At 39.8% G+C, this 15,159-nt stretch overlaps 1 protein-coding gene across 1 annotated transcript; it reads right to left on the bottom strand.

Annotated features, from left to right (window-relative positions):
• Positions 1-1,333: 1,333 nt before the first annotated feature.
• LOC113273331 (putative uncharacterized protein YGR160W) lies at positions 1,334-1,917 on the bottom strand. Its single transcript, XM_026523070.1, has 2 exons — positions 1,904-1,917; positions 1,334-1,781 (listed from the first exon to the last, which is right to left on the bottom strand). The coding sequence occupies exons 1-2, from the start codon at positions 1,915-1,917 to the stop codon at positions 1,334-1,336; spliced, it is 462 nt and encodes a 153-aa protein (XP_026378855.1).
• Between the last annotated feature and the right edge of the window lie 13,242 nt (positions 1,918-15,159).

Genomic DNA, 15,159 nt, shown 5'->3' with positions numbered 1-15,159 from the left:
CTTGTATAGAAGAAAATACTCTGTAATTTAAAGAGTCAGAAGCTACACCACCTTCCAATATCAAGACTAACAATCCTGTGCATAAAACGAAGAGTTACATTCCTTCCTTGCTTTAATTTCCTAACCCAATTCTTTATCTATTTCTTAATTGGGCCCCTTCTTAATTTTCAGTTGACTGGAATTTGTCTAAACTTGGATAGTTTCAGACGAGCGGTGTATCAATTTTTTCTAGAAGTTATTAATTTTTTTTGTGACTGATCAGATTTGCAGTGACTATCCTGAAGGTTCATGTACGGGTTCTGAATGCCCATTGCATTACCAAAACTACGGAGATAACTCAGCAAGATCATTACCATTGGTAAGTAGTATACAAAATCTTTTCATGTGTATTCACGTTAGTTGGATGTGTCAAGTTCAATGGGTCTGCTGTATATATTGTTTGCTGTTTGAATTGTCCATAATAGATAACAATAAGCCTAACTAGCATGTAGTCAACTGACACAGTCAAACAAAGCCTACATTGCGAAAGAATAAACAACTAGCTCGCAAGATTCAAGGCCAGATTTTGGAATTTTAGTGTCGTGCTTTTCTAGATTTTGGAATCTCAGTGTCCTGCTTCCGGGATCTCACGACTCGGAATTCAGTTCGCTTTCAAGGGACTCGGCCCTTTCTGGAGCAGATACCACCATCTTGGTTTCGCCCTTCCTCTCTTTTCTTCCTTCTGTGAAAGGCACATTTGGGATTTCATCCTCCGGGATCCTGCAACTCGGAGGTCCGTCTGGTTTCCGGGGACTTGGCCTTCTCTGAAGCACATACCAACGTTCGCATCCAAGCGATGTCTTCTCATGCTTAGGATAGGTGTCAGATTTTGAGGATGCTGCATCTTCATCTCAACTTTTTGCTCGTCACCTGGAAATTCAGCTTCCTGTCTCAAAAGTGCTTGTTCTCCGCATTGTGCCCGCATAATATGCGGTATCAATTGAAAACCTCAAATAGGGTTGGCGATAATTGAACTTGGTAACGTAATGCAGCTTTATGATATCTTTGATAACCGGAACTAGCTCCTTGAGTACTGCACCAGTCAATCCCATTCTTCTCCTCGAACATTTCCAACAGATATGAGCATAAGCAGCATCATAATGGGAATGAAAGACATGTTCTAGCATACAATAATTTCCAAAAATGTTGTTCCAGTAGTCGCCAGCTCTATGTGAATTGATTGCCCACATAACCCTAGGAAGTCCGCGTTTAGAAGCAATTTGTAAGCCTCTCTTCATTCCCTTCATAAGATGATACATGTATGACCCTTCTTTGGAAGCCCTACAATAAGCATCTATGGTTCTTTGGAGCTGTTCCGTATAACAATTCCATATCCCCCATAACCTTCTCCTATATAACCATGTATGTCAATATAATACAGCTCATCAGTTTTTACCATTCCAGCAGGCATAAAAGACCGAATCTCCTCCAGCTTATCTACTGCCTCCTGAGACGGTTCTTCCTGCTTTGACGGTCTGCAAGAATCAAAGTCAAGATCAGTTCCCTCGTCGTCTTCTGAATCCTCGTCACCGTCTGCATCCTCAGGTTCATCTTCATCCTCGGAGTCGTCTGTATCTCCTTTTATCTCAAGGGTGCATGAGCTGGAAAAATAGACAATGTCATCATCGGATTCATATTCTTCTTGACAAGAATCACTCACATCATCTTCTTTTTTCTGAAACAAGCGTTCGCTTGTATTGGAGGAAATACTGGCAGTAAATTTCGTGTCTGACTCTCCTCCGCTGTAGATGCAACAACAGAATTACATATCAAGAAACACTGACAGGCATACAATAAGAAAAATAAAAAACTTCTCAAGAGAATAAAAATCAGAGATTACCCTAAATATTTTAAATTCATGTACCTTATCAACGACATCTCTGTAATTCAAACTGTCAGACGCTACACCTCCCGTCAAGAGTAACAATCCTGTAAAATCGTGCACAAATCGTAGAGTTCCTAACCCAATTCCTCGACTTTATTAACGGCATACAAAGTTGTACCTAGAAGCTTCCACTTGGTCAGTTTCCAACTTAGAGAATTTTCAGCCCTGTGTAGATGGCGGATGTAAGGCTCCTTGATCATTCAGGAATGTTGTATTTCGGTTCATAACATTCCCTGCGTCACATTATTAGTTTTGACCTATTTATTTTTAGATTTTGACCCATTAATAATTGATTTTATTTCATTTGATTCACATTATTATATTAGTTACGTAGGTGTTTAATAACGCTTTTTAATGATGTAAAATTTACGAATATCCGTGGTATAGTGTGAGAGATAAATCATTTTTAAAATGTACTACTAAGTCAACTAATAGTGAGACGGAGGGAGTATTAAGATAGTTTTATACCTCATCTATAACTTGGGAGTATTGAGACGGAGGGAGTATTAGGTTTCGTTTTGCTCACTTTTTTTTTGATTAGACAAACAACGGTATTGAATCCCTAATCTATAACTTGGGAGTTTAGCCCCTAACCAACTGGGCTAATCCCAGTTGGTCAAACCTGGTAGTTTGCTCACCTTATGATCATGTTTTTTTTTTGTTTTTTTCAAAAGAGTAGTTCTTTAGTAAAATTAAAGGTGAACTTCTTTGGCGTAGGAACGCCCCATCGGATCACATTAAGGAATTTCGGGCACATGTGGTCCCAGATACACATATGTATGTTTTCTCATACCTATAGTTGTTGTTGTGTTGCGTGATTTGTCAGTCCATCTGCAACCTGGTTCATTTCTCTGTATATGTGGTTGATGGTAAAATGTCCAATTTTACTTTCTTCTTCATCCTCATCCTCATATTCGTCCTCATCCTCGGGTGCTGGGACATCGCCTAGATGAACTACGAGTCTGCCCCCTGGCATATCATCTTCGTTAATGTCTAGGGTGCATGATCTTGACAAATAGACAATGTCATCATCAGATTCATATTCTTGTGGACAAGAATCACTCACATCATCTTCTTTTTTCTGAAACAAGTGTTTGCTTGTATAGGAGGAAATAAATTTCGGGTCAGATGACATTTCTGTAATTTAAATAGTCAGAAGCTACACCAACTTCCAATATCAAGAGTAACAATCCTGTAAAATCGTGCACAAAACCAAGAGTTCCTAACCCCATTCCTCAACTTCATAGTTAACGTCATACTTTCCTTCTTCGCTTTAATTTCCTAACCCAATTCCTTATCTATTTCTTAATTCGGAAAAACGAGTTGCTGGTTTTAACGGAATTGAGGAGACCGTGTGGAGGAAACTCCTTGAACCGAGCGAACTGTCAAACCTCACACAGATGCACTGCAAGAAGGGAGTGCTTTGAATTCGGGAGATCAATCTGTAGTACTCCAGCCTAAACCAAGACAATGGACGTTCCAGAGTAAATTCGGTCACAAGAGAGGATGAGTCAATCTGTAAGAGGAAAGCTGAGAAATGTATGAGATCAATGGTGATCGAGATTGTAGGTGTGTTGTGTATTCCGCGTAAGAAAGTTCTGAATGATTGAATTTGCTTAGTTGAGAGTGATTGCTCAGATGATGAGTTCGTGTAGACGTAATATTGGTTGTATGAACTTGTCGAGAAATTCTTGTGTATTTCAATCATGATTCAGAGACTTATTTATATTGCTGGAATTGTAAACACCTTGATCCCACAGTTGCTAGAGTCAGAGAGTGGGAAGTGGAAATCGTGTTAAAACCGGTTGCCCATCGTGCGGAGACTTGGTTGATTTCCCACCCACTACTTTGCTAACTCCTACAACTGATTGCACGACTTGCTCACATTCTTGTTATGTGTATGAACACACGTTCCGTAGACCGCCAGACCAAAATCCTAGTTAATATACCCCCATGTGACACGATTGATGTCTCGTGCTTTTAGTTAGTCAGTTGCTGACTTTGTGGGACGATGAGTCCATGTAGTTGAACGTGATTTGCAAACGTTCTGAAACTCACGAATTGGACGTGTCTGTTGAGACAGAAGTATAATTTTCGAATAACTATTGATAGCTAAAGTGAACAAATATTGTTAATCGTTGAATATTGATAGTTCAACCAATATTCCTTGATGCGAGCAAATATTGCTCATCTGACGAATTATTAAATATTGATAGTTGAACCAATATTCCTTAGTCTGATCAAATATTGCTTGTCTGAGCAAATGTTGCTCATTTGATGAAGTATTGGTAGCAGGACCAAATAAATATTAATTCCAAATACTGGCGACCGAACCAAGTATAATTAATTAGAGTGATGATCATGGGATCAACATAAAATTTAGTCTTTGAATCTGGAATTATGAACCTTGGATTCAAAACCCTAATTTTGATCAATTGTTGAATTGATGATTTATTGAAATTGTTCATGATATAAAGAAGGGACCAGCTTCATGGGATGATGAATCGACCATGTAGCTCCCAAATCCTCAAGTAAGCAAAATACTAAAGTCTCTTGAAGACCAGTGAAAGGATGATAAAATGTTGGTTTAATCATTTTTGCTGAAAAATAATGCTCGTCTCGGTATCAGGTGTCGAAACCTAATTATGAAAAGATGAGGGACCAACCAAGGGATCACGAGACCGGACTTAGTTGGTCACGGGATTGTCTGTTGATCATTTTATCAAGTTCCAAGTTGTTTGGAAGAGTTTTGGACCTAATACGTGCAATTTCGCAAATTAGGTCAAATCGTGAAAATGCATGGGAACGGCTCCTTGCAAGTCAAAGAGCCAACCTTGGTCGTTCAAGGTAATGTGCTCACGTCGCCAAAGTGTCTGTGTCTCAGTCCTGAGAATTTCGGTATTTTCTGGTGTGTGTTTGAGCAATATTTTGAGAAAATACGAAGAAATCAGGGATTTTTGCTGAAACTGAGAAAACTTCATGAGATGAAGGAAAAATAATAATAAAATGAAGGAATCATGAAACGCGGGACCGGCTATGGCCACCGGCCAAAGAGCCCGGTCCCAAGGAACTTTTTCTAATTTTATAATATTTTTCATGATTTTAGGAAAATATCATACAATCAAGGAGTTTGTTGAAACCAAGGAATTTGTTAAAATCAAGGAGTTTTCATGAGATGGGGAAAACATAATAAATAATAATAAAAAAAGGGCGTGTGGGACCGGCTAGGGCATGGCCGGCCGACAAGGGCCCGGTCCCACGAGTTTCCATAATTTTTTATTATTTTTCATGAACTTTGAAGGTAATTTCATGAATTTAAGGAGTTTTTCATAAAACGAAGAATATTTGCTCAAATGAAGAGATTTTCATGAGATCAAGGAAAATAATAAAAAATATAAAATTGGGCGTGGGACTGGCCACAGCACAACCGGCCGGGCCGGCCGGCCGGTGGGCCCAGTCCTCCAGCGCCTTGATTAATATTTTATTATTTATTATTTTTCTTCCTATTTTGCATAGGTTCATCGTTCCTTTGTGTTTCGGAATGCTCGTTCGTGCATTCAGGTGCTCGTTAATGCATTATTGCTGAGTACACTTGCACCATTTTGGTCGGGGCTTACACGATAACAACTTAGATGCCCGTTCGTTGAATATTTATCACTAACCCGTGGAATTATGTCGGGAAGAACCACGAATTGAAGTGACGAAATATTATGAAGAATCGTAGAATATTTCTGAATATTCAATTAACGATTAGAAATAATTAATTGATGGCTCTATACTAGCAAACATGCTGTCTAGGAGCATTATTATTTATTTATTGAGAGATATGATCTTGTTGAAGCTTCATACTTATTTTATATAGTCAGGGAAAAAACTGTTGCATCCTGAAAACGTTATTGCTCTATACTAGAAGGTAAGTTGTCTAGGAGCCGTCCAATCATTCGATTATATATAGAAATAATTACTGAAATTGCTCAGTATTTATGAGATAAGTCGTTTCCTCAGCTGAGAGATTGCACACCCATATATACTCTGAGATATAATATTCTCGGTTAGAGATTATTGTGGCACGAGCTTTCATGCTTTAGATGAGAGACATGAGTCTCAATACTCATCTGATTGCTGGATCAAGAGTACGTACAATTATGGTTTTACGATTTCAGCCTTTGTCAAAAATCCACCATCTACATTAAGTCCCATGCTTAGTGAGGGACAGTCATGTTCCTCAGTCAGCACTGAATGGTGATTTTCCAGTTATGAACGAAATAAGTAATTGAACTTAGTCGTAAGATAAAATGTTACCGGATTTTCGATTGCGCGAGTGAACCACACCTTGAAAGAAGATTCCAGTGGATTGATAGAGCGCCGGATAGCGAGCATAAATTGGTGTTGAACTGCGCATTTGTTGATGGGACCTTGATCGATTTAGGATTAATGGGCCAGGCCCGAAAGGAAATCCTTGTGAAATTAGGTTTTGGAAGTAAAATTTGATATAAAAGGGAGTTAATCCCCTTTTTTTTATTTCACCTTGGCCGACCACCACCCTCATCAACTCATCATCTCTCCCGCGTCAACAGGAGAAGAAGGAAAAATTCGCCGGAGCGCCACCGCCGTCCAATCAGAGCGATCACCGTCTGGCAAACTTCCGGCCGGCGCCAACCAGGTACATGATTATTTTTTTTTGCTGAGTTCATGAGTTTTTAATGCTTTGATCATGTTGAAATTATATACATGTGCATATATGAGTGTGAGTTTTGTTGAAAACCCTTGTTTTTAGAAAACGTATATTCGTTCGATCATTAGTTTAAGAAACTAGTAATAATCTTTGACTTAGGAGAGATTTTTTTTTTATATATAGACCTGTGTCCAGTGATAAATTTTTTTTTTATGAGCTTTCATGAAAACCAAAATATCTTGAAAGGTGTGAGCTTTCACAAAATCGAAATAAACCCTCGTTTCAAAAACGGACGATAATATAAAGGAAAAAGATTACTTTTTTATAAAACCATGGCCTGTCCATGGGATTCTTTTTTTATGAAATCGTGGAATATCCACGAATTTTATTTACGTGAGCTTCACTCACGTCAAAAATGTTTGTTTATTTTATTTTATTTACGTGAATAAGTCACATTTATATATATATACACACACACGTAAATATATATTATTTTCTTTTAGAAATCAAAACTTGAGTTTTGTGTAATATTTTAGAAGTAAACAATTATTAATGATGAAATAATGTTTTAGTTTTCATAATTCCATGGTGAATGTTCACACAGTAGAAATATTCATGATTTTATGAAAATCTGAGTTTTGCTCGTCTTTTGTAGATTCAAAGAAACGAGCAAGTTTTTGAAGTGTTAACTCTTGCATTACAATCACTAATGTTAGTGGAATCGTAAAAAGGTAAGAGTTGAGAATTACCATTTTGTGGAATTGACATATGCAAAGCCGTAACTCTGTGTCTCTGGTTCCAGACAATGGTGCCCTCCAGCAGTAATTATTCTTCCAGCTCTTCTGAGGAGGATTCGAGGATCCCTGCGGCTAAAGCACGCGCCAACACAGATCATGCTAAAAGGATGATAAATAACATGTCTCTTGATAGGTTAAAAGCTTCTCATGATGAGCTCTTGAAGAGGAAAGAAAATGAGGACATACTTGCTGAGTATCGAGAGAAAAGGAGTAGGACTCAGCGAAAAACACAAGAAGCCGAGGAGAGACTCCGATCCCGTCCTTATGGTGTAGCCTCAGATTAAGATGTTGAAGATGAGGAAGATGAGCTTGTATGGGATCTTACAAAACACAAAATTAAGTCATCTCCACCACACAGGGAGATTGAGCGACAGGTTAAGGCTGATTTCCAAGATGAACGTGATGAAGAAGATCTACTGGATGAAATAGATGGTGATATCGAAGTAGAATTCCCTGATGATTCAGACAATGATTCTGAAAGACAGTCCGGGGAGGATTCTTTAGAGGATAAAGAGGATAATGATGATGAATCGGATGATTCTGACGACTAGTCTTGATCATTATCTTATTTAAACATTTGAATGTTTTTTTTAGTCTTCTAAGTAGAAATATCTTTGATCATTTGAACAACTTTGCTTCAAAATTTGGAATTTTACTCTTGAACGAGAAACCTTTTATTAATATTGATGCTTCCTGTACTTCTGGTTGAATTGAATGAAACGGATTGACGTTCTCCATCATGACCCGCTTAGGCTTGCTCCGATTATTTCTCCATGTGAAAATGCTAGGACGTGCCACATAGGTTGAGAAACCGCACACATAAGCCACTGACTATGCCCAGCTTTGGTCATTGTCAGTCCCCAGTGTGTTATTTTCTTCCGCGTCTTCAGTACTGATCTTGTTTTGAAAATTAGATTTTCAATAAAATTCGCAACTGGCTTGACCATCCGTAGAAGATAAGTGTCTATCATATCTAGTATATATTTCCAAGACTTGTAGTCTATCATTATGCGAATATTTCCTCGAATTAGTTTCGCCACATAGAGGAAATTTCAATCATCGTACCGCCGACATGTCAGACAGTAGTTCATATACTCCTGCATATCCATTGAAGTGGGAAACCAAGAAATCTAACCAGGATGATCAATGTTCCTCTTCTTCCCCACATAACTCGATACCTAAGCGCACCATTAAGATCCCTGCTCGTTTCAAATCTGCATGTGTGGGTGCTAGAACATCATTCAGTTTTGATAGAGATTTATTTGAATAAGTCTTTTATCTGAATATCTCTTGACCTTGATGTTATATTTAAAGGTTGATGCTCATGTTGTTGAGGACTGGAAGAAGAAGAAAAGACAGACGACAGCAACAGTTGATGATGATCATGTATGATGATGACTCGATCAATGTTGCAGATGTCGGCATCGAAGTCTTTGTTTGTAGGTATCCGACTTCTGGACTTCTTTTTGACATACCTATGGAGAATTCTTTCCCGGATAATCAACTTGTTGGTGGGTTCATCGTACCCAAGTGTTATGCGCCGTTGTATACCAAAATCTGGAGAAGATACGGGCATATAGCCACCACTGAAGCATGGAGAAATTTTCTGCCAACTCTCTTGACCACAGTTTCCGGTTTGCTGCTAATTATCGATGAGATGAACAGGAAGAACTTGCGGGACGTGAAAAACAAAGAGTTCCATAGGTGGAATGACATGATCTCGAATTGTGAACTCTTGAAGTTCAATGTAGGCTGGCTTCGTCGTCGTATTGAGATCATCAAGATTTACAGGGATGTCTTTGTTGCTAACATGATTTCCTCTTCGACTGCTATCATGGGAGAAGAGAGAGCACTAGATTTGGAATCAACAAGGGTCGACAAGGAAATTGAAGATCTGAGAATAAGGAATGAAAACTTCCGGACGAAGTTGAAAATGATTTCCAGTAAGAATTATGTATTGTTAGATGGTGTTCTCTAGATGAGCATTTCTGGTTGTTGTTTTTCAAATAGGATTAGGCTTTTCTCTAGGTAGAATAATTGATTATGATATGAAGGATTTTTTTTCATTTATGAAATGTTTAATGAACAAAGGAGCATTTGCACGCTCTTTGGAGGAATATAAATTACATTTTGAAGAATGCTTGAAATGATAAAAAGGTAGTTGTTTTCTATGGATCAGGCGTAATATGCCTTGAGCCATTTACCGTTAATTATATTTCCTTCCACTCCTACATCAATATCTAAGATCTTGTAGTATCAACTGGATACTTCCTTGATGACTACGTACGGCCCTTTCCATTTCGGAGAGAACTTGTGAGCAGACATGTCTTGTTGAATGTGTTTTGCTCTCTTTAATACCAAATATCCTACATGAAATATTCGAGGTCTTACCATTTTGTTGTAAGCTATGGAGATCCTTTGTTTGTAGGCTTCTACATATTTTTCCACCTGATCCCTCCTTGAATCGAGCATATCCAGTTCAGCAATTCTTGAGTTGGACACTTCGGCTTTATCCCATTGTACTCCGCTGGATATTGCAATCCTTGCTGAAGGGATTTTGATTTCTGCCTGAAGTATGACGTCAGCTCCATAGACGAGGGAACATGGTGAAGTACCGATCAAGCTCCTTGGCGCGGTTCGATAATCCCATAAAGCCATAGGAAATTTTTCATGCCATATTCGAGGATTATCATGAATTTTTCGGGTGAGAATTCGGATCAAAGTTTTGTTGGTGCTCTTTGCTTGTCCGTTTCCTTGGGGATAATACGAAGTGGAGAAAACTTGCTTGATGTCGTATTCCTCGAGCAATTCCGTCACATGCTTGTTGGCGAAAGGAGTTCCAATATCGGTGACAATGTGTTTAGGAACACCGAATCTATATATTGTGTATTCTTTGATGAAGGTCGCAATCGTGACTCCTGTGGTGCTTCGAAGAGGGATAGCTTCAACCCATTTGGTGAAGTACTCGGATGCGGTGATGATGTATTCATGCTGCTTCGATGATGCTAGATTGATTTTCCCGATGATGTCCAGTCCCTAACTATAGAAAGGACATGGACAATTCACAAAATTCAATGAGAGACAAGGAGTGTGGATGATATTACCATGGACTTGGCATTGATGGCATCTTTGAACGTGTGCGACTGCATCGTCTTTCATGGTCGGCCAATAATATTTCTCATGAACTTGGAGAAATAACTTCCTCTTTCCCTGATATTCACCATCGTGCATTTCTTTTAAAATTGTTGGGATTTCATGCTCGGCTAAGCATCTTAGTAAATTCCCACCAAAGATTTTGCTGTATAAGATTCCATCAAGAAAGACAAATCTTTTAGCTCTCTGAATGAGTTTGATTTTTTCTTTCTCTTCCGACGGCAATTTGTTGTCACGAAGGTACTTGATGTAAGGTTCCCTCCAGTCCCCGGTGTGATGGAATTTCAAAGCCTCTAAATGATGAGGAGGCATCTGACAATTGGGACAAGATCTTTATATAGTTCTTAACTGAGCTTCCATGGAAGGCCAATAGTATCCCATTCGTTGTAGCTTTCTGTAAAGTGTCACCACCAACGTCTGTCCGCAGATCTCTTCATGTATGCGTTTGAGTTGTTCGCCCGCTTCATCGTTTCCGAGGCATCATGATAAAGACCCATCGGTATTCCGATAGTATAACGCTCCATGAAGAAAGAAATAATTCTTTAGTTCCTTGAGGCTGATTTTCCCTTCCGAAAGAGAATTGCTCAATTCATGAATAATAGGTGCTCGCCAATCGTTTGTTTGAATGTCTTCGACTTGAGAAATCCAGGTGGATGACACAATACGCACGCCTTTGTACTGTGATCATTTTCTCCGCTCCTTCAAATTGCATTTTAGAAGCGAGAGTTTCTAGGAAGTCAGCATGCCTGTTATTAGTTCGTCCAATATGGAAAATTGTGGAAGCAAAATGAGTTAATATCCATTGAGCTTCCGTTCTGAATGGTGCGAGCGTGATTTCTTTGAGAGAATATGCTCCGTTCATTTGATTAACCAGTATCTTCGAATCTCCCCTTATCTCAAGGTGTGTTGCTCCTGCTTGCTTGGCCCGGGACAAACCTAATAAGAAAGCATCATATTCTTCTGAATTATCGGTGCAGTGAAAATCCAGTTTGAATGAATGTGAGAAGACTTCACCAGATGAAGACACTAGCACCATGACCGCTCCTCCAGTGTCGTTGCTAGGGGTGGCGGACCCTCGAAGTATAAGATCCACGTATCTTCTTTGATAACTAAGATCTCTGGAGACTCACCAGGTACATCTTCATGTAACGTTGTTATATCTTCTCCTGGGAAAGCAGCGAGAAAGTCTGCAACTTCTTGGCCTTTGATTGCTCTAGGCGGTTCACAAGCTATGTCGAATTATGACATCTGAAGTAACCATTTTGCTGGTATCCCTATCAAGGCTGTCTTTGATAGTAAAAACTTTATAGGGTCAGCTTTGGATACTAGCATGACTCTGTTAGATAGAAAATAGTGCATGAACTTCTGGATTTCATGCACTAATTCTAGAATGCTCTCTCGGGCTTTGGGTATCTGAATTGAGCATCTCTCATTGTACGGTTGAAATAGTAAATCGGTCGTTCGACCCTTCTTCACCTTCTTGAGCAATAAGTGCTCCAATGGCGATATCACTTGAAGCTGTGTAAAGTATCAGTGTCCTTCCTTGCACCGGAGAATTCATGACAACAGGTGATAACAATATCTGCTGTATTTTCTGGAATGCTTCTTGTTGGACGATCGTCCACGTAAAACTTTCTCTCTTTTTCAGTAGAGGGATGAATGAAACAATGAGTTAAGCTAATCCAGGAATGAAGCATCGAATATAATTTACCTTGCCCATAAAACTCTGGAGCTCTTTCACAGTGCGTGGAGGAGGCATGGTAGTAATAGATTTTGTCTTGTCTAGATCGAATTTGATTCCTTCTGCAGTGACCAGTAATCCTAAGAATTTTCCAAAGGAAACACAAAATGCACATTTCAGAGGATTCATCTTTAGACTTGTCTCAGAACTTCCAGGTGGGATGCTCGAGTCTTCGACTTCACCACTACATCATCAACATAGTCTTCTACTTGCTTGTGCATCATGTCGTGGAATATGGCAGTCATAGCTCGTTGATAAGTAACACCTGCATTCTTCAATCCAAAGGGCATCACAGTATAGTGAAAATTCCCAATGGGGGTGCGGAATGCGGTTTTGTTGGAATCGTGTTCGTACATCTTGATCTGGTTGTAGCCACTGTAACCATCCATGAATGAGAACATATCGTGACCGCTGGTTGCATCAACGAGCATATCAATGTTGGGCAGAGGAAAATCATCCTTCGGGCAACATTTATTCAGATTCCTGAAATCAACACATCATCTGATTCGACCATTTTTCTTATTGACCGGAACAACATTCGCTAGACATGTTGGGTGTTGAATGGGATTGATGAATCCTGCTGCTAGTAGCTTCCAAATATCAACTTTGATTTAGTCCCCGACTTCATGTCTGAACTTTCTAGGTGGTTGTTTAACAACCTTGGAGCTAGGAGTGATATGCATATGATGAGTGACTAGTTTGTCGTCTAGACCAGACATCTCTTCGTACGCCCAGGCGAAGATATCGTGATACTCTTTCAACAGATTTATCAGTCCCGTCTGTTCTTCTGGTGAGAGCGCAGAAGTAATTAAAATTGGCCTTGGATCATCTTTCGTCCCGATGTTGATCGTTTCGATATCGTCAGTGGTGGAATCCGTGCCGTCTTGCAATTGTCGTGGAGCATCTTGAACTTCTTCTTCAAGTGATGGTTCGCTCTGACATGATTCTTCGGGACAGGGAGACTTTTCATCGTCCTCCCATGTTAATTGCTAATATTTGCGTCGGCGATAAATGTTTGTCCCCTCCACATCGTGACTAGATATGAAATTAGATCTCGGGGTTGAGACTTGATCCTTACTGCGCTTAATTGGTGTAGCAGATGACTTGATTGTCTTAGCGCCTGAGGATGATGGTTTGTCAGTGACTCCTTCATAGACTTCCATCTTTGGAGTGGAGTATTGTAAATATTGTTTGGAGGTTCAGGGACGCTTTGTTGAGATTCGAAGAATTTAGTATCATATACATGAGCATAAGGAGACGATGAAGCCGCGATGCGAATAATCTTATTGTTGAGCAGAGCCTTCATGCATTGATGGTATGTCGAGGGAACTACCTTGTTATCATGGAGCCAGGGACATCCTAATATCATGTGATAATCAGGCTCTTACTCAATTACATGAAATTTGACCTTTGATTGGATCGACCCTACCCTCAGGTCGAAGTATGTATATCCGTACGTGTGGCTCTGACTTCCCACAAAACCTGTCATCAAGATGGGATGACGAATAATTTTATTCTGTGGGATCTTGGCCTCTTTGAGAGTCTTCATAGGTATGATATTTGTAGAAGCACCTGTGTAGACGAGAGCTCTCCTGAATTCAGAGTCCTTGATAAAGCCAGTCACGTATAAGGCTCGATTACGTCAGATGATATTTGGTTGAGTTCAACAAATGTATTTGTATGCTGATTTCTGGAGAAGTGCAAGAGTTCGCATAAACTTTCAATCAAATGTGTAAATTTATGGTTCACCGGCTTTTCATAAGTGGTGAAGCTGTTGGCTAGAGGGCCAGCGCCAGTGGCGTCAAGAGATGAGCGTTCCACAACTTGAGACCCTAGAATTCTTGTCAGGTCCGCCATGTAGTTGAACAAATTATCGACTGCTTCCTTCAATCGATATATGTTCCTTTCCAGAATTTCCTGCCTTCGTGCCAGTTCGTCCAGTGACGGAATTTCTCCGTCAAATGCATTGATAGATGAGAAAAGTGTAGTAAAGTACGGGTAACGAATATTTTCAGAGTCGTTCGGATGAGCCAGGGAAGCATCACCATTTGAAAGAATCTGACTGGAGTTTTGAGTGGATCTAAGACCGACCATCTTTGTGAGAATTGAGATTGCAACCAATAGAATGATGTCCCACTGTGGTCGCCAATCTGTAGATGGGTCACAAAGAGTTGCTGGTGTTTACGGAATTGAGGAGACGACCGTGCGAAGGAAACTCCTTGAACCGAGCGAACTTTCAAACCTCACACAGATGCACTGCAAGAAGGGAGTGCTTTGAATTCGAGAGATCAATCTGTAGTACTCCGTCCTAAACCAAGACAATGGCCGTTCCAGAGTAAATTCGGTCACAAAAGAGGATGGGTCGATCTGTAGGAGGGAAGATGAGAAATCTGTGAGATCAATGGTGATCAAGATTGTAGGTGTGTTGTATATTCTGCGTGATAAAGTTCTGAATGATTGAATTTGCTTAGTTGAGATTGATTGCTCAGACGATGAGTTCGTGTAGACGAAATATTGTCTGTATGAACTTGTCGAGAAATTCTTGTGTGTTTCAATCATGATTCAAAGACTTATTTATATTGCTGAAATTGTAAACACCTTGATCCCATGAAGTGTGACAGTTGCTGGAGTCAGAGAGTGGGGAAGTGGAAATCGTGTTAAAACCGGTTGCTCATCGTGCGGAGACTTGGTTGATTTTCCACCCACTACTTTGCTAACTCCTACAACTGATTGCACGACTTGCTCACATTCTCGTCGTGTGTATGAACGCATGTGCCATAGACCGCCAGACCAAAACCCTAGTTAATATCCCCCCATGTGACACGATTGATGTCTCGTGGTTTTAGTTAGTCAGTTGCTGACTTCGTGG

Source organism: Papaver somniferum, chromosome 4 (assembly GCF_003573695.1).
Source record: "Papaver somniferum cultivar HN1 chromosome 4, ASM357369v1, whole genome shotgun sequence".
NCBI lineage: Eukaryota > Viridiplantae > Streptophyta > Magnoliopsida > Ranunculales > Papaveraceae > Papaver > Papaver somniferum.
The sequence above is the reverse complement of the archived record's forward strand: the minus strand, read 5'-3'. Positions and strand labels throughout refer to the sequence as shown.